This window comes from Patagioenas fasciata, chromosome 5, assembly GCF_037038585.1.
Source record: "Patagioenas fasciata isolate bPatFas1 chromosome 5, bPatFas1.hap1, whole genome shotgun sequence".
Lineage (NCBI taxonomy): Eukaryota > Metazoa > Chordata > Aves > Columbiformes > Columbidae > Patagioenas > Patagioenas fasciata.
Genome location: NC_092524.1, coordinates 59,440,143 through 59,458,136, shown reverse-complemented (window position 1 = coordinate 59,458,136; position 17,994 = coordinate 59,440,143). Strand labels below are relative to the sequence as shown.

Genomic DNA, 17,994 nt, shown 5'->3' with positions numbered 1-17,994 from the left:
CTGAAACAGAACCAGGACATCATGTTATGGTTAAAAACTGATCTTGGACAATGCATGTAGTTCCCATCTCTGTTCCTTACATTTGGGTGTGAAAACTACAAAGCTTACATGATGCATTGATCTGGGATTCTTTCTTTGTAAGGTAATAAAACCACGCAGGGCAGTTCAACCTACAGAGAGGAGCTACAAAACTTTATGGAGAGGGTAAACAGCAAGCATTATCTCTTTTGGTAACCAACAGGCATCAGCTGAAACAAGCCACCAAGGCAGGCTGAGATAAGAATTCTTCCTCCCAGCACTGGTCCATGCAGTAGAACCACTTACCAGAGAAAGAATATTAGAGTTGATGCAATTTCAGAACGCCACTGCTTTCCTAGGAAAAATTGCTGGAGGGAAGGAGCTTCTGAGATTTCTGTTTTGAGACTGAAAAGCTATGTACCTGTATTTTGCACAGGCATCTTTGAACACCTGATATTAGCCACTGTGAGCGAGGTCAGTTGTTCTGGCAAGATGGTCAGAAGAGCAGAAATGCTCACCTGATGAACTTAAGGTCAGAGAAGTCAAGTGGATATCCAAATCATTACAGCAACCCAAGCAATTTGCAGGAATTTTCATCTCTCTTGATTTGGTAACAGTTGGTCACATGTGTCTGAAGTAAGACTGTAACTCTTTGTTTAAGCATTTAATACTATCCTCCTGGGCTTAACTAGACATGAAACTGGAGCCTTATCTCCCCATAAAAGCAGCTTAAGAAAGAGGAAGCCCCATGGGTCAACAGATGACAGTCTTTGGTTTCTGAATGTATCTCAGCAGCTGTGTAAATGTACGTTATTTCAAGCAAGAGTCAGTTCTTTGCAAATAATTCCTGTTACGTCATCAGATATGTCAGGCTGTGTGTATTTTTGCAGTGAAGACTTAACTCTAAGGTTTTTGTTACTGGAGGTTTGCTGAGTGAGCTGTGTGAAGGTTAACAATATGCTTGAATACTGACTTACTTGTTGTCCTGGTGACACTTGTTATTCTCTAAAAAGAATAGGCATAGGCATAGTTTTTCCAGACCAAAAAAAAAAAAAATCACCATAGGAATTAGATTTCCAGAGAGTCAAAATTCTTGCTACAGATTTTATTTTATATAACATGAGCCATCAAATACCACATCTACTACTAACCGTCTAAAAATCTCATCCAATTTTCCTTCAAAGAAATTTAGCCTATCAGCTTTCCAATGCACTGTCCTCTTTCTTTCTAGTCAACTTAACACAAATCCATCTGACAACCTGACTGGGTTACAAAGATATGGGTGAATACTACATAGAAGACTGACAATTACTACAGCATTACCAATGAAAACAAATCACTCAGTGCAGAGAACCGCAACACCACGTTCATAGAAGCTACGAGGATCTTCCTTGGTAGCAATTTCGAAGTCAACCGTGAAAATCAGATCAGCACGAGTGAAGTTCAGATAAACTGGTAAAGTAACCTGGGGAAAAACATAAATACAGAAGAGGTGTGCAACATAGCTGAAAAGTATATTAAGTTTCTATAATACTACACAGTATTTATGAGATAGGAATTTAGTCTCAGATAACTTAATACTAAAAATATGAGGAAAAAACCCAGGCTTGTGCAACCTTCTTTATAGGTATAAATTCAAGTTTTGGCCTGAACAGCATTAGTATTTTTAGATGCCTCTCTCCTTATCTACCTGCGAAGGAAAGACCTAGTCAACACTTGGTCTGTTTGCTGCTAGCCCAGAATTTAGGTACCAGCTGACAATGAGAATAATAGAAAAGAACTATTTCATTTGTGGTGCTCAATAAAAGTATCCATAAAGCTTCTGAAAAAAAAAAAAAAAGACTACATAGATCTAATGATCTTATCAATACTTACAACATTTGCTTTTTTATCAGCATTTGTCTGCTTGATCCAACGAAGCTGTGTAATGGGCAGTACAGTTGAAATAGCATTTGAAAGTGACAGCTTGTTGTTACTGCATGTAGCTCCCTGAAGCTTCAGGCCTGTAAATTGAAATATACTTTAGAGTTCTAAGAGCTTTCACGCATTCACATGAAGATTGTCTCCCTACGTGACATTTAATGGCTAAGTCCACTAAATGAGAGGTGTTTCATACTGCAAAATGAAGAGGTTGTAGCAGATAGACTATTCAGTACCGCTTAAATATCTACTGTCTTGAGTCTCGAGATTTATCAGCATTAGAAGTACATCTCTACTGACCAGTATCAAACTACTCTTCAAACAACTTCAGAAAGTGTGTTTAAACTTTCACAATTATATGATCTTTTTCACCTGCTATAGCCCATTTAATACCAGAAGCTTCTGAAAATATCTTGGAGCAAGGACCCCCTAATTCTGCTAAGTTTACCTGTGACTCCAAAACTGCACGCATCCAGTACTGCGTTCTGTGTAGTTGTGACATTGACCTCGAGACAGAGTTCTTCAAGGGACCAACTGTTTGCTTGGGCAACATATTGTCTTGTAGCAGTAATATAGGCCTCTGGTACAAACAGGCCACCAAGACACACGTGGATGTTCTAATTGAGGAGGAAAAAATTCAAAATAAGTATATCAGCTGCAGTATTAATTAATGATTATCATCAATATCACTTCAGCAATCTACTTACATTAATTTTTTCCTGCTGATAGTAGAACACTGTGTAACCACTAAACTGCTCGTTGTTCTCGTGTCACTCTAAACCACTAAATTTTCCTCTAATCTGTATATACAGTTAGCCTGCTAAGCCTCCCCATTTTACTATGAGGAGATACTCAAGAGTATTTACAAACACATTTCAAAGAACATTGACTGAAGTTGTTTTGCCTGAGGAACTATTTAGAAGCCTTCATGTGAAGACCACATGAGGTGGTTACACAGCTCCACCAATAACCTCTAGAAATAAGCACAAGGTACCTTTAGTTCTTTTGCTCCACCAGAAGCAGCTGCCTGGGAAATACTCTGCAGCTGCTTAATGCGCTCGCTGAAGTCGGACACCCACTGAATAACAGTCATACCAGCTGGCACTGTGTAATGAGACCAGCTACGAGGCAAAATACCTACAAAAAAACGTGATTAGAATTAAGTTTTGTTTACCTACAAGTTAGAATTAACACACTATTTTGGCAACTCACTACTTTCCCCAACAGCCATTTAAGGCCTGGACCAGGATATCAGCCTCTATCTTACAAGGCTCCCCAGTTAGCGAAAGCACTTTCAAATATCAAAAACTAAATGGCCTTCAGGTCTAGTATTTATTTAAAATGCCATCCAGCTACAGAAACCCTGCAACAGCAACTTCAGTTACACACAGCTATATACTGCAGTAAGTGATCTTCAAGTTTTGTGAAGATTTGAGTTCTTAGAAAAAACCTGAAGAGGTCAGGTATCTGTGTTTTAGGAAATGCTTTTGTTCAAAGCAGACAGCAGATCTTCAAGCAGTACTAGAAACAGGATGCCTGTGAAAATTCCACATTTATGTACAATCTTGAAACAGAAGTTTAGAGAACCTGAATGTTTTCTAGGAGATTTTCTAGGAGCAATATTACTCACTTTGTGGTATAAATAACTTTGTCCCATCACAGTTCAGAGACTGAAAGAATTTGCTAAGATTTCAGCTTAGAAATTAAACTGCTCATATAAACAGTACAAAAAAGCCTAATATTAGCTACCTCAACTTGAAATCCCAAACCAAATCAACTGGAATTTGATGCTGAACTGAAAAGCATTGCTTGTGTTAAATGGTAAACTCAATACCAGTTTTCCTGCATTTTTTTAAGCTGCTGAGCGTATCAACTCACAGAGCACAAGAGGCAAAGAGAGCACAGGAAAATGCTAATTTGATTTACTGTACCTTTCACCAGTTCATTTATAAGTGTTCGCAAATAGTTGGTTTGTTTCTTTTTTCCTTCACACACTTGAACCACATCTGCAAGATCCTGACGAACATCCTGAAGCAGCTTAGCTCCCATTTTCACCTCTCTCTCAAAGAATCGGAACAAAGGATCCTGGATGGCCAAAACAATGAAAACAAATTGCAGATCAAAGTGCAAGATTCTTGCTGGAAAACTGCTACAAAAAGCAACTCCAAAATCCTGGATGGACTGACCAGTGGCACTGTGACTACAATGAGCGTTTTACAACCAACAATCTCCTCTTCCTTGGAGAAGCAACAAAATCTTAGTTGAACAATTAATGCAGGTTGCCTGCTGCAGCTCCTACTAATCAACTCTACATTTCTTTTAATGAGCAATAAATGGTTCTCACCTACTATCCCAGAGTAAGTCTTTAGAAACTGTTAGGCAATCATGGGCACATTCAACTGGAGAGCTTACTTGTGAATTAGAGCTTAGGGTGCTACTGTTCAGACCTTAAAAGTTTCCTCCAGCCCTTGCAACTTCTTTTCCCAGTTAGCAGAATCTTAGTTAGCTCAATCTTCCCCTACTAACAATCACTAAATTTTAGCAGTAATTTATGTGCACTGGCTGTAACAGCTTACAAGAAGCACTTGTTTTCTGCTACCTCCGCACAGAGAAGCTCCAGAAGTGGTACCCTTGATAGACAGTTTGCCATAGTATTTCTTCAAATAATTCCCAGAAGACATAAACCAACTTTCAAGAGCCTGAGAAGAACCCAGCGGGGCATTACATAGCTATGGCAGTCAGAATCGGCACCGATACAGGCTCCATTGTTCCCCTCAACAGTTTAATCGGCACTTACAAATCACAACGCGCTTGTTCCAGCGCACCAGAATTTGTGTGCTTTCTATGCCCACATTACACAAAACGTACTTCTTACCTTAATGTTTTCCACAGTCCGCTTCAGATGGTTCAGAGTTTGTGGGATAAGGTGAAGCCAATTAGAGGCTGTGGTGTGCAGTGTTCTCATCCAGGCCGGGCGACCATCTGATGTAGAATCAGTTCTTGTCTTCTTCTCAGTTTCTGCATAAGCTAGATCGTCCTCATCCTCCAGCATTTGCATTTTCAGCATTTTACTGATCATATCTATGCCTAAATCAGAAGACATTGCTGTCGGTCAGAGCCACAGTCTTCATCAAGATGAAAACATCCTACGAACATGCAAGAACTAGGACTTTTCTTTTTCCCTAGACTTAAGACTTAGAACTGCCCAGCTGGTAATAAAGCTTTCCAGAATCAAGATGGGAGTTTGCATCAGGAAAGCTGAATGTAACTGCCTTTTTCTTTTTTAAATTCACAAGCCTCTGGTCACTTTCTGGTCTGCTCAAGTGTTTTACCTTGCAGAAGCTAAAGCCACTATGTTGAGGGAGGAGGGGAAAGCTATTGACTCTTCAGCAAGATATCTATTTCTCTTCTGCGTTTTAGTTTAAAAGCCTGGTAGTCTGCGTAAGATATTGTTAAAGTTCTGGTTTTACCTTGTGTGGTGAGAAGAACTTTCTCTGCGTTATTTGGCAGGCCCAGCCATGATGGTGTTTGTGTATCGGGCAGCATCTCAACCCACTGAACAAATTCTTCACGTCTGCAAGTCAGTTTTAATATTCATTAGAAGACTTACCCTATTAGAATAGCAAGGTAATTCTTTGCCTGAGACAAATTTACACAGGTAAACTCCAGCACAGAGATACCTTATGGATTTTGAGTGTTGTTTTTTTTTCCTAAATTTAAAAATAGAGAACTTCTACATAGAGATCAGGATAAGGAAAAAATGATACCTGATTCCATCCGGCATCTGAATATCTTTGTGCCCATCAACTTTGCAAGCCAGTTTGAATTCACTATCAAAACTTAAAGTGGTGAACAGACGTTCCAAGAAAGTGTTTAACAGACGCTGATCAAATTCATTATCGATGCGACCTCCATAGATAGACTGTGCCATCAGTGTCTTTAATGCAGACCAGGGGATTTTATCAGGTGAAATGTTCTGGCGACCCTGTAAGTAAAATGCAATGTGATTAGCAGGAAACAATTCTTTTCACTTCTCCTCTGACTGAGGAATTGAATTAAAAAACCAAGTGAAATTACCATCAGGCTACTTGTGGCTCCTACTAAATAGTTCCAGAACAAACTGCCTCACTGAAGATCTTACGTTATCTCAGTATTACCTATACCTAAGTACACAAGACTACTTGCCTTTGCTGTATCATCCAGCCACGTATCTACTGTGTCACAGGCGGATCTCAGATCAGATTCTCCAAATTCATACTTCTTGGACCAACCCAATGGAGCATAGCGCAAGCGCTCTTGAATAATGGCATGAAACCAGGCGAGGAGGAAATACAAACGAGCACGCTCGTTTGGAGACTAGGAAGTGGAGAGAAAAAAACAGAAATACAGCTATTACTCAAGTGAACTGATAAAAATCAAAGCCTGCTAAAAGGCTAGAAAATACCAGATTTAATGCTAGATTGCTACCAAAACTGAACATATTCTACCAACAGAAGCAGCAACTATTACTTCTATGAGAACAAAACATTCTATGTACATCTTAGAAGCTGAGGTTTTATCATCCAAAGTAAGATTAATAATGAACACATTCTGACATTTTGTTTCATCTACACAAACCGCAGCCTTACCTTGCACATTCTAGAAACTGGAATGCTACTGAAAGTCCTCAGCATGTTTGCCTTTACACCAGGAGGAGGTTCAAACACAAAGATTCGTCCGGCACGTAGCAAATTCACTGGCACCTAGAAAAGATCAATAAACTCAAATCCAACTACTTTAGTGTTCACTAAACTAAATCTCTCTTAAAAGCACAGTTTCCATTAACTTCAAACAGTGAAGTCCTGCCTTTCCTTTGGAGGGTAGGGGAAGCAGCAAAAAGAATGGTATGAAGTTTTCAGCTACAATTAAGTTACAAGAAACCAAGGCTAGTTACTATGCTGAGAGGCATCTACTTTCCTTTTTCTTTAATGCAGAATTGCAGTAATGAGAAAACCTTCCCTGGGTAGCGCTCTTGGCTCTGCAAGCTCGTTTCTCTACAAAGGATAAAATTTCATATCAATGTTACCTTTGGATTAATCTCCATGGTGAGGAAGAGTCTGAAGCAAGCATGGGGTTGTAGGGAATGCAGCTTCTTTTCCAGTTGCATAAGCCAGCCAGGAGCCAGGTGAACGTTCTTCAGCATTACCCATCTGTGAAGTTTTGAAACAGAACAAGCGCTTTTAGTGTACAGCTTATGGATCCTGGTTATAATCACCACAAACAGTAACAGAATATGATATTAATGCTACAGATTTCCCTCCCTCTTTTAAACCTGCCTTCTACATAGAATCAGTTACTGTCTACTGTAAATGTGCTGACCTTCCTGCTCTGCAGATACAACCTACTTCTCTTGAAAATATTTAAATCAAATTGTTATGAACAGCTGTGCTTAAGTTACTGCAAATTTCAGTTGAGAAGACAGTCCCAATTTTTTTAACTCACAGTTTTATCTATTTAGCCAATAGATTACTTTCCCCTTCCCTCCCATTTACCTTTCTGCTAGGCAGTATTCTAGCTAACAAGGAGACAGAACTTACCTTCCAGATTTCACTGCTGTGTTTATTGCTTTATCTGCTTGGTTAAACCCTTCAGCAGAACCTAAAAGACAGAAAGGGTTGCTAAAGCTCTTATTGCTAACAATTTCTTTTGTGCTTTATGAAATAAGGTATGTTCTTACCAATAGCAATAGAAGTAATCTGTGTATTCTGCTCAGCTGCAAGGTCTTCAACGTGACCACTGGCATCATAACCAGGCACTGAACACATCAGCACAGGGGTATTAGGTTTCACCTGTTGTCCAAGAAGTTTAAAAGGATATGAATCAGTCACTAAATCAATACGATAATGCAGTGAGCTCAGTCTTTCTTCCTTCTGGCTAGCTAAAGACATTATGCTACTCTAAGTTTTACATTAGCAATTAGGAAAACAATCCACTCCTACCCATAAGAAGAAGGGTAAGTGGAAAAAATGTTCCAGTGAAGAGCTTTACTCGCTACAGAATTAATGCAAGGTGGCACTAAACATTACCTTGGGATTTTAGCCTTTCAAAAACAAGCAAGTTACCTCTGTATCTACAATATGCGTCAGATCTAAAGGCTGCTCCATAATAGACATGAAAGACTCTCCAAGATTTGTGGAAACAAAGGTATGTGCCATTGCCAACAAACGATCTGGACGGAAGGCCTGGATCAGAAGTAAGCGATGAATGGCCTGGCCGATAGGAGCTGAAAAGATGAGACAAGATTAAGATGGAAAATTAAGAAAACCATCCTCAAACCCTCCTTCTTTTCAATTCTCCATTCAAGTTTTTCCAACTTGTTCTGAAGACTAGATGCTTAGAGAACTAGTTACCCCTTTCAAAGATCTGTTGCAACATATTAATGGAATGCTTGTACTCTACCTTCACTTGGACAGTCAAAAGAAACTTATCTTCAGTTAGTTTGTCTTCTGTGACATTTTAGCTACCTGCTCAATTGCTCATGTTGTGAGCCCTTTGAAAGCCTACATTGGCATGATACTTCTGGATTCTGCTGAAATGCTACTGTTTTAGAAAATTTACAGTCTATAACTAGTGCCATGAAGTGATTTTACCTTCCAGGGAAAACAGGTCACCTCTTCTCATTCATTCAATAATCTGGCATTCTAGTAGACTTTACAATATTATATACTTGTCTAGCACGGAGAGGATAAATAACTGAGTATTGCTTCAGTTAATGGTCAAGCAACTTTATCGTAGCTAGTAAAGAGAAGCTTAGAATCCTTAATATAGAAAGCCAGCTACGGGAATAAGCCCTGAACGATCATAGACAGCAAACATTTCCTACGGTTGCCTTTCAGACAGGGCAGGAACTAAAGGGCAAGTTATCTTTAAATTCTAGCTTTTAACAAATAAGGACTGTCAACTAACACAGCAAGAATTAAGACTTTGTGCTTAGATACAACTGCATTCTATGCTGTCCTCAGACAATCTCTGTCTTGGAGAGTACTGAGCCGCATCCAGATTTGCAATGACTAAGGTTATTCCAAACCACTATGCAATCTTATGAGATTATAGGAACTGCATTTCGCCCTCAGTGGAAGACCAGATCACAGGTTAAGGTGCAGGAACCAAGTACAGTGGCCACTGCTTACAAAAGTCTGCCTTAAAAAAAAAAAAAACAAAAAACAACCCATAAACACCAGATTTCAGGTTCTTCCACAGCTTCAACCATATGGTTTTCCCACACATTAAGGTCCATATTAAAATTCTACTTTAGAATTGCTTTAAAATCATAGTAATTCTACTCAGAATAAAGTAATTTCACTAGCACTGGTGTGGAAAATAGTGTGACTTACTTGCAGGTCTTTCTTCAGTCCAAAGGTACGGTACAGTCTGCTCTGGTGAACTGCTATCCAGCCAGATACAGAATTGCTATATTGAAAGAAAATGCAAAGAATTTGAAATGGAGTTTCCTGGCATCAAATATCTCTTGCAAGGCACAGGCCCTGTTCGTGGTGCAACAGAGAGGTTTAATCTTAGCCATAAAATTTAGAGTTTAATGTACTGCAAAATTGTTCAGCTACACAGCAACTTCCAGTAGAAAACAAAGATTGCTGGGGTATGGCTAAACTTGGTACAGTCCACACTCTAATAGCTTTTGATTTGTAAACAGATCTCTAAAAATTCTAATCAATAGCTAAATGTTTAAACAAGGAAATGCACAAGTTTGTAAGATTTTTCCAATTTAATGCTCACATGTTATCACCAATTTTCAGAATAAAAATTTACATGGAGTACCACATAAAACTTTTGAGCTTCCATCTATGAGTAAATCTTAAGAAGCAAGACACACACAACACTGTTAAACAGAAGCACTATTATATTAATGAAATTAAGTCAAACATTAAACTTAACCCCAAATATTATCCAACACTCAACATAGTTTGGTCTTTTCCAAGATTTCTAGATAGAAATGGTTTGAGTGTTTCATATGTAAAGTGTCTGAATGATTCCCTGAGCAAGCCTGCCATATGACCAGCACATTTAGTAAGCTCTTGACTCATGTTTCATCAAATTAATTTCTCCAAGTTCCGTGGTTTTTTAAAAAAATTCCACATGTAAAACTCAAATTATGTTTTGTTTTTCTTTAGATATGTCCAGTCATTTCACTAGCATCCTCTAATTCTGCATTGCCTCCAGCATCTCCGAACCTACAGACCTCTAGAAGTCCCAGCCCAAGTGATACACCACTTTACCCCTGGTTGAAAAGTTTGAGAAAAACTTCAAGGCCAGGTTGGACTGGGCTCTGAGCAACCTGATCTGCTTGAAGATGTCCCTGCTCATTGCAGGAGGGTTGGACTAGATGACCTTTCAAGGTCCCTTCCAAGCCAAACCTTTCTATGATTCTATGAAAATTAGATATTGCAAAGAGAATTCAACTTCTAATAATAAAACTAGACAGGGTAATCAAACAAGTACTATTTTAAGATGTGGCCATATTTTGGAACATGCAGTTTCACAGTAAGGACACAGATGTATTCTTAGAACACATCACGAGGAGCAAAGTGTTGAGCAGCTGACCACTACCCAAATTTATTTGAAATAGTAATGCCCAAGAGCCCACCATAATGATGTTATGTAGGGCTATGGCTGCTTCCCTCTACTGAATCATTATCACAGAACAGCAATACAGTAAAAGTCGCAGTATCACCCTCTCTTCTACCACAGGAACCAAAGCCAACTGCAAAGCTGGAAAAATGGTGAGGTGAATAAACTGCTTCTAAGGCTGAGTGATGAACAGTGCCAGTATTTACAACTGAAGTTTCATAGCTTGATTACAAATGATGCAAGGGCATTAACAACTACAACCAGTTAATCTGTAAGGCTTCCCTTCTTATACTAAGAGAGATTATCTGCTTCTAAAGCAGACACCTCATAAACTTATAACCAGGTAGTTTAGTGCAGAAACAAACCCCAGCCAACACTTACCTCATCAGCTTGAACTTTTGAAACAAGATCTTTAAACGCAGGCAGGCAGCTCAACCTCATCATTGCTTCTGTTTGCTCTACAGTCAAACCATTAATTTTTGGGAGAGATGAAGTGTTTAGTACAATTTCCTTCCCTCTCAAGAAGTGCTGGAATTCTGCATCATATGTAGGTTCCCTAATATTAAGGGAAAAGATTTTAACTAGGTGTCTTCAAGACATCCCTCCCTTTTTCAACTAAAATGAAGTGAGGAAACAAAACATTTACCCAATAGTGCCTTTCAGTTTAATCCGGGCCAGCAACATGGCAAATGTGATATGGTCTTGATGCAGCATGCCACGCGCCACTCTGTTGAAAGCAACCTACCAAAAACCAGTGAAGTTAGTAACATAGGAAGCCCTGAACTCTGACCCTTCAAAAATGATTTAAGTGCATTTACTAATTAAAAAATTGAACCTGGAAGAGATCTTTTGTGATGATTGAGAGACGCTGAGTATGGTCTGTAATTCCCTTCAGATTTGGGTTCTCATACAAGACGTTGTGGTAGATGTCCAAGAAAAACTGGAGAGAGTACTGGTACAGAAAATGTATCTGAAAGACAAGAGTATGGTTTTTTCTTGAGTCCAGCTGTTTGATAGTCAAAGTCTTATGCCTACAAAATTGCAACACAACAACCAGGGCTGGAATTAGGCACTGCCTATTTAGCTTTGATAAGTAAATACGTGAAGCTTCTGGCATGAAGAAGCACTCAACCTACTTGCTTCAGTGACTCCATAGTAAAGTAGATACTGCTGCACGCTGTAGAAAGAGGCAAGTACTGCTGAGAAACTGTCTCCACTTCCTGCATGACAATATCGGTCTCTTCTACTTTTCTAGTGACTTCTGCTGCTTCCTTCTTCAGGTTCTCAAGAGTAGTAATGATGGTGTCATCATCCAGGATACGTCCCTTCACTTCATTAAGCGCTTGGAGTAGGGATTTTTCTAACTGACGCAAGCGCAGCTGAAATTCACCTTAATTAGAAGAAAAATCAGGTTACATATTGTATAAATGTGTTGGTTTTTAAGAACTTTATGAACTGCGTATGCTTTACCATTGGACATCCTGAAAAAGCAGGAGTATAATCTATGAAGCTATTTCAGTGTGTATTTCTACAGCTACAGTAAACCCACTGTATTCTTTTTAGGACAAGAGGAAGTTACTCTAATTTGGGTACGCATACCCTGAAGCTTGAGGAGGTCAGAGCGTTTTTCATCAACATCTGGTCTTTCAGCTTTCAGGACTTCATTCAGACACTGGCTCTGTAAGCTGCTGCGAGTTACTGTGAAGTTCACGAATGTAACACGAGAGCAGAGGTCCGGTGGGAATTCAACCTACCACAGGAAACATGAAAAACTTTCTCAGCTCTCTGACATACCATTTCTACAAACAGGACAGCCTTTTGTTTTACTCACTGTTGGATCTCTGGTGGAGAGGAAGATAACGAAGGATGGTGACAAATCAATATCTTGGTCTCCCAGAGTAATCAGAACTCTGCCTCCAGTTCTCCGGACTTCACGATTAAGAACAGGATTCAGAACTGGATCATAGCTCTCCACATCCTAGAAGCAGAGGTGTTTTGAGAGATTCTGTTTCTTTTAAGTATCTCAAGCTAAAAATCCTGATCCAACTGGGGCTTAAAGCTCTGGTAGCTATCAATTTGCAGTTGGTTTTGAATACAGATCATGTCCAGAAGGTTATTTCCACTTCAGATTTGTTAGTTGAGCTACACAAGCACAAAGTTTAGGTTATTACCATACAAAATCTCAGTAAGGGAGTATTATTAGTGGTCATAATTGTGTTAGTTCTAATGCATAATATGCCCTATTCTCAGCAACAAAAGCAACAGTTACTGATCTAATCTGTGAGCTAATCCTTTGTTTTTCCATACTAAGAAATGAAATATGTATCCATCTGAAATGAACGCCAAATATTCCTACAGTTGCCCATTTGTATTACTCAAACTTCTTCCTGCTACTCAAGGTATATTTAATTCTACATAACCAGCCATACTAGGTGCTATTATCTCTGACTAGAGATAGCATAAGGGAACAAAGGAACAGACAGACAGGTTGCAAGTAGTTTTATAGAGTGCAAGTAAAGAAGGATCATTTGAAAATAAAAGCATTTGATATTAAAACGGTGGAAAATGGCAACACCTTCTTTTGACTGTGTCACTAATCATTTTTCTCAGACTAACACCTCACATATCACTCACTACTAGGTTACTTGTTAAATTACAGTTTTAAAGTAAAATTGTTTGTATCTTACTAACAGAATAATCACAGTACACAGACAGAATTCAAGAATTTTAAATAGTTTCCACATGATCATGCAACTAACCTGGACCAGAAGCGGGTTACCAAATCTCAAGGCACTTTCCAAGTTCTTTCTGAAAGCGTCATCCAAGAAACTAGTACGAGTTATCTTACGGTCTTTATATTCATTCATGATAAACTCTGTAGCTTGCCCAGAGGGATCAATGATCAATGGATACCTAAGTTAGTAATAAAATACTTTCATTATTTGAGTTTTGACAGCAGACAGTCTCTAAGTAGTTTTATGAATTTAGGTTGCATTGTTACTCTCAACTCTAAAAGCTTGTATATTGAAGGAATAAGTTGGCCAGGCTCAATGACTTATTTCAGTTCAGAGTTTTGGAAGGTCAGTCTACTGTATTTGGACAACAAAATAGTTTCAGTTCAAGCCAACTTAACAGCTGAGCGTAACAAGGCAAGGAAAGATGAATGAGAGTTTTTATGTTTACACGTGGCTGATAAGCTTTTACAAACATTAGAAGCTCTCGCAACAGTAAAGAGTGCTTTGAAAGAGTTACTGTGATTCTTTGATAGATGCAAAACCCAACCTGCTGTGAGAATGTTGCTTTAGAATTCTACATCTTAGAAAAAAATACCTACCTATTAAACCGCTTAAGCATGATGGCATTCTCAGTGCACAGATCGTCTGCAGGCAGGGAACTTGCTTGCCAGCGAAGCCGCTCGTCTGCGTTGGACAGGTACTCGGTCCTTGCTATGTCTGTACGGAACTGCAATAAGTACATACAGTTACTATTTGACTGGAGATTCTCCAGCTAGCTGGTGAAGACATTTTGAGTAAATGAAGCTCTACAAGGTTATAATTTTCCAATAGCTCCATTCTTAGCAATCTTAAAGCTTCTTTAATGGTTGCAGTAAATAGATTTACAGTTACCTTATCACGTCCATGTCTTTACCTGGATATTTGCTTGTTGCAAATGGTGAGACCATGTGGTGAACAGATTCTGACGCATCTGCTGATCAAAGTAGCCAGCATAGGCAATAAAAGCTCCCGAAAGTAAGCAGTCTCCCGCAATAGTGGACATCTGGTTCTTGAAAGTTTCACTTGTCTTCTCCCATCTTTCACGTTCAGCAGAAAGACTCTTCAGAAGAGCTGTGCTACGGTTTACCTAGAAATAAGTGGTGAAGTAGACTCTTTAGATGATCAATTGCTCTAGTATTCCAAGTCTGTCGGGACACTTAAATATTAACTCAAGGCCCAAGTTAAACTTAAAAGCTCAGATGAAATGAAATGTGTTTCTTCACTTCAGTGTTAATTTATTATGTTGGTTTTAACTGTTTTCTTGATGAACTTAGAAGTGCTAAGCACTAGCAGAGTAGTGACACGCTAATGAACAGATCAAGTACATAGAGAAGTTTTTCTCACACCCCCACCAAAAAGAACTCCAGTTAAGCCTGTTTCTAAAGGCTTTCTACTTATTTTAAGCCTTATGTGGACTGTCTTGTTAATCAACTGGCAATATAAGTTGATGTTCTAGCTCCAGCCATGTTTCAGTAGCTTAAGAAGCTTTGAGAGATCCAGAGATGAAACAGCCAGCTCAAATGCACTGCACAAGGGAACCAAAGAAGTCTGCTCACACGTTTGAAGAACAGTTCTATCTCTGTCAAAGATTAAAGAATGGACAATTACTGATATATAGAAGCCTTACTTTTGCTTCTACAGCAGCCAAGTCTGCCTTGATTGCTTGAGCCTCCGAAATCAGTACCGCGTATTCTTCTTTGTAACGGGCAATACTGGCCTCAAGATCACGAATCATCTGCTCCACTTCATTTGCTTTCTGTTGGTTGTCTTTGGCATCATCCTCCAGCTTCTGCAGTTCGTTGCGTAGAGGTTCCACTCTTTTCAACATATCAGCGTAGTTCAGCTGCAAACATTAAATAAGCCATTTATACTTTCTAAAATGACACGTGGTACCAAGCATTGTTGATCAGTCTTCAAGACTCTTGTTTAAACCAAGCACAGACTCATATGTAACCGCTTTTTGCAAGATCCTTTTACTGCTCTCTAGATTTACAGAAAGTCATCTGAAAGGCTGAGCCCACATTAAGTAGTGTACTGCACTGTTTTGCATTAATACTTAACTGGGTGTCCATGCCAGTACTGTGCTAACCTGCCTTTCTTAGGAAAAAAAAGAGTATAGCCAAGACAGAGAACAATTGGGATAGGACCTGTTGTATTGAACATCAACCAGCAAGTAAAACCGTTCTTGGATATCTCAGTCTGGGGCTGTCTTCCCAAAAGCTGGTTCCTTTGGGAAACTAATCAGGTAGTCTGCCCTAAAAGACCTTAACAGAGCTGCCTGTGTGTCCAACTCTTGATGAAGACAGAGACTGCCTAAGTTTCAGTAAGAGGATTGTCCTGCATCTTCCAGCTGAGAACTGTATTGTCCTCTAGAATGACAGTACATAGAGAAAAGATAAGCTGTTGTTTACCTCAAGTGTCTTCAGGCAAAAGCTGTATCACAACTGGCCATTAGTTCTCTGGCACAGTACTACAGGGCCCAAAAACATTCATCTGAACCTTACACTGATTTATTTGAAGCAAAATATCTTGCAATACTTAGCTGAACAGAGCAATGCAGAGCCTTCTGACACTATTATTACGTGCCTTCAGGCTCACTCTTTTCACAGTACTGACTTTACCTGTGCAATTGCCCATTTCACCATAGGTCCGCAGGCCAGTGATGCTCTGTTTACAATTTCATAGTTGTAACTTGGATTTGACAGGTAGTTTTTCTTCATCTTCTCCCGGATGGCATCGCTGCAAGGGAGAAGTTTTTAGAGACAGCGTAAGTACACTGTCAGCATACAGGTGTTCAGTTATCTCTTTTCCTGCAGTTGACATGATCATTTCCTGGCAGTTCTGCTGACTGGTATCTGAGACACTTTAATTAGCTCAAGATGTTGTTTTGGAAATTACAGCTTACAGGTGGTAAAAGGCATTTAACAATTATTTTAGGATTAGCCACTGAGGAATTGGTTAACTTTGCTCAGAAAAAAATTGAGGTTGGAAAGGAATTCAGAAGGTCCCCGGTCTGAGCTCCTGCTTAGATTCAAAGCCAACTAGGAGGTCAGCCTGGATAAAGCCCTTGGCAACCTGGTCTGTTATTACTGCATAACAACTTCCAACTAATAATGTGGCTTTGGAAAGCAACACACTGCCTTGCAACCACGTGCTGAAGTTACTCAACAGCAGCTGTTTTGTCCCAGTTTGCATGATACACCTTTGCTTTAGCAGTCTGTTTCCTATACCACCTACGCATTCATTACATGCAGGAGTAAACTAGTCTCAAAAGAAGTCCAGCCATTACAGAGAGAAAAGTCCATTTAAGACCTTCCATATCTTTGTGAATAGTTCTTTCCCGTAAGTAATTCACACCTTACCTGATTTCCTCAGCAGAGAAGTTAACAATGGTTGGAATGAAGTTCTCTCTCATGATGATGGATCGTATTTGTTTCCAATCAGTTGTACTTTCACCCAGCAGTAGGCAAATGGACTCCAGTGCTAGCTTCACTGCGGCAGGTGGATTAGCCATGGAACGGACCTCTACCAGATGCTGTTTCTTTATCGACTTCACAGCTAACCAGTGCCAGAAAGATGATGAATGTTGATTGGGAAGAAAAAGAACAGTTAGAATTAGAGAATCACAGTACAGTTTGGGTTGGAAGGAACTTGAAACGTCATCTAGTCCAACCCTCCTGCAATAAGCAGGGACATCTTCAACCAGATCAGGTTGCTCAGAGCCCCGTCCAGCCTGACCTTGAATGTTTCCAGGGATGGGGCATCTGTGCCAGTGTTTCACCACCCTCATTGTACAAAATTTCTTGACCGTGTCTAGCCTGAATCTCCCCTCTTTCAGTTTAAAACCATTACCCCTTGTCCTATTATAACAGGTCCTGCTAAAAAGTTTGTTAACAAAGTCCATTAAAGTACCTTGGATTAGTAAAAATGCTTCAAGAGTCTCAAAAGGAATTTGAGATTATTAGAGAAGCAGATATTAGTGGATAACATTCAAACTACTGTATCACAAGAGAAACTTTTCTGAATGTCAACTTGCCAACTGGCTACAGGCAACTTAACTTACTCTGCTGTCTAAAACTGAGACACTTAAAGCTTTATTATAAGCAATGACTCCTCTATCCAGTTTAATAAACGGACAGCTTGACTATATGCTGTCTGTGCAATAATAAGGCAGCAGTCTTTCTGATTATGAGCTTTCTTTATGAATATATAGACTGAATAAAATACTAGAGCAATCTGCCAGAAACAAAGACACAAGCCATAGGAGTATCATGTGTCAGATCAGTACTACGAACAGCACAAAAATCAGAGCTCATAGATACAGAATTCCTTCAACACTGTTCAGGTCCATATTAAGAGCCCACACTTTTGTTAGGCAGGACCAATTCAGACTGCACCAAAACACATTCCCATAGACTTCAGTTTTAGATCCAGTCCCACAGTGTCACCTTTTCAGGTGCTAACATACCATTCTGAGCTTCAATGACAGCAGGCTCCACCTTGTCAAGATCTTCTTTCACACTCATCTGCTTGTCTGCAATGACCTCCTGCTGCTTGTGCAGCTGTTCCTGAATCTCCTGGCTCATGACCTAGGAGGAAGTTTCATAGACAAAATACTGCTTTTTAGAAATTGAACTTCTTCCAGTACTCACTCTGC

At 39.4% G+C, this 17,994-nt stretch overlaps 1 protein-coding gene and 1 long non-coding RNA gene across 2 annotated transcripts in view; one reads left to right on the top strand and one right to left on the bottom strand.

Annotated features, from left to right (window-relative positions):
• Positions 1-1,108: 1,108 nt before the first annotated feature.
• Positions 1,109-17,994, bottom strand: part of DYNC1H1 (dynein cytoplasmic 1 heavy chain 1) — a 43,879-nt gene continuing 26,993 nt past the window's right edge. The window contains exons 51-78 of the mRNA XM_065838621.2: positions 17,806-17,926; positions 16,700-16,895; positions 15,959-16,076; positions 14,965-15,180; positions 14,212-14,424; positions 13,898-14,025; positions 13,323-13,476; positions 12,395-12,541; positions 12,163-12,313; positions 11,700-11,953; positions 11,399-11,533; positions 11,210-11,304; positions 10,945-11,119; positions 9,312-9,387; positions 8,040-8,200; positions 7,655-7,766; positions 7,515-7,575; positions 7,004-7,127; positions 6,567-6,680; positions 6,124-6,294; positions 5,706-5,923; positions 5,409-5,512; positions 4,814-5,025; positions 3,870-4,023; positions 2,933-3,075; positions 2,387-2,555; positions 1,894-2,021; positions 1,109-1,483 (exon numbers count right to left, since the gene is read on the bottom strand). Of these exons, the coding sequence (XP_065694693.1) occupies positions 1,355-1,483; positions 1,894-2,021; positions 2,387-2,555; positions 2,933-3,075; positions 3,870-4,023; positions 4,814-5,025; positions 5,409-5,512; positions 5,706-5,923; positions 6,124-6,294; positions 6,567-6,680; positions 7,004-7,127; positions 7,515-7,575; positions 7,655-7,766; positions 8,040-8,200; positions 9,312-9,387; positions 10,945-11,119; positions 11,210-11,304; positions 11,399-11,533; positions 11,700-11,953; positions 12,163-12,313; positions 12,395-12,541; positions 13,323-13,476; positions 13,898-14,025; positions 14,212-14,424; positions 14,965-15,180; positions 15,959-16,076; positions 16,700-16,895; positions 17,806-17,926 (4,179 nt within the window). The 3' untranslated portion in view covers positions 1,109-1,354. The remainder of the gene's footprint in view (positions 1,484-1,893; positions 2,022-2,386; positions 2,556-2,932; positions 3,076-3,869; positions 4,024-4,813; positions 5,026-5,408; positions 5,513-5,705; positions 5,924-6,123; positions 6,295-6,566; positions 6,681-7,003; positions 7,128-7,514; positions 7,576-7,654; positions 7,767-8,039; positions 8,201-9,311; positions 9,388-10,944; positions 11,120-11,209; positions 11,305-11,398; positions 11,534-11,699; positions 11,954-12,162; positions 12,314-12,394; positions 12,542-13,322; positions 13,477-13,897; positions 14,026-14,211; positions 14,425-14,964; positions 15,181-15,958; positions 16,077-16,699; positions 16,896-17,805; positions 17,927-17,994) is intronic.
• On the top strand, positions 3,974-13,711 carry LOC139828140 (uncharacterized). The gene is made up of 2 exons (XR_011739449.1): positions 3,974-4,295; positions 10,107-13,711. It is a non-coding gene; the product is annotated as an uncharacterized lncRNA (long non-coding RNA).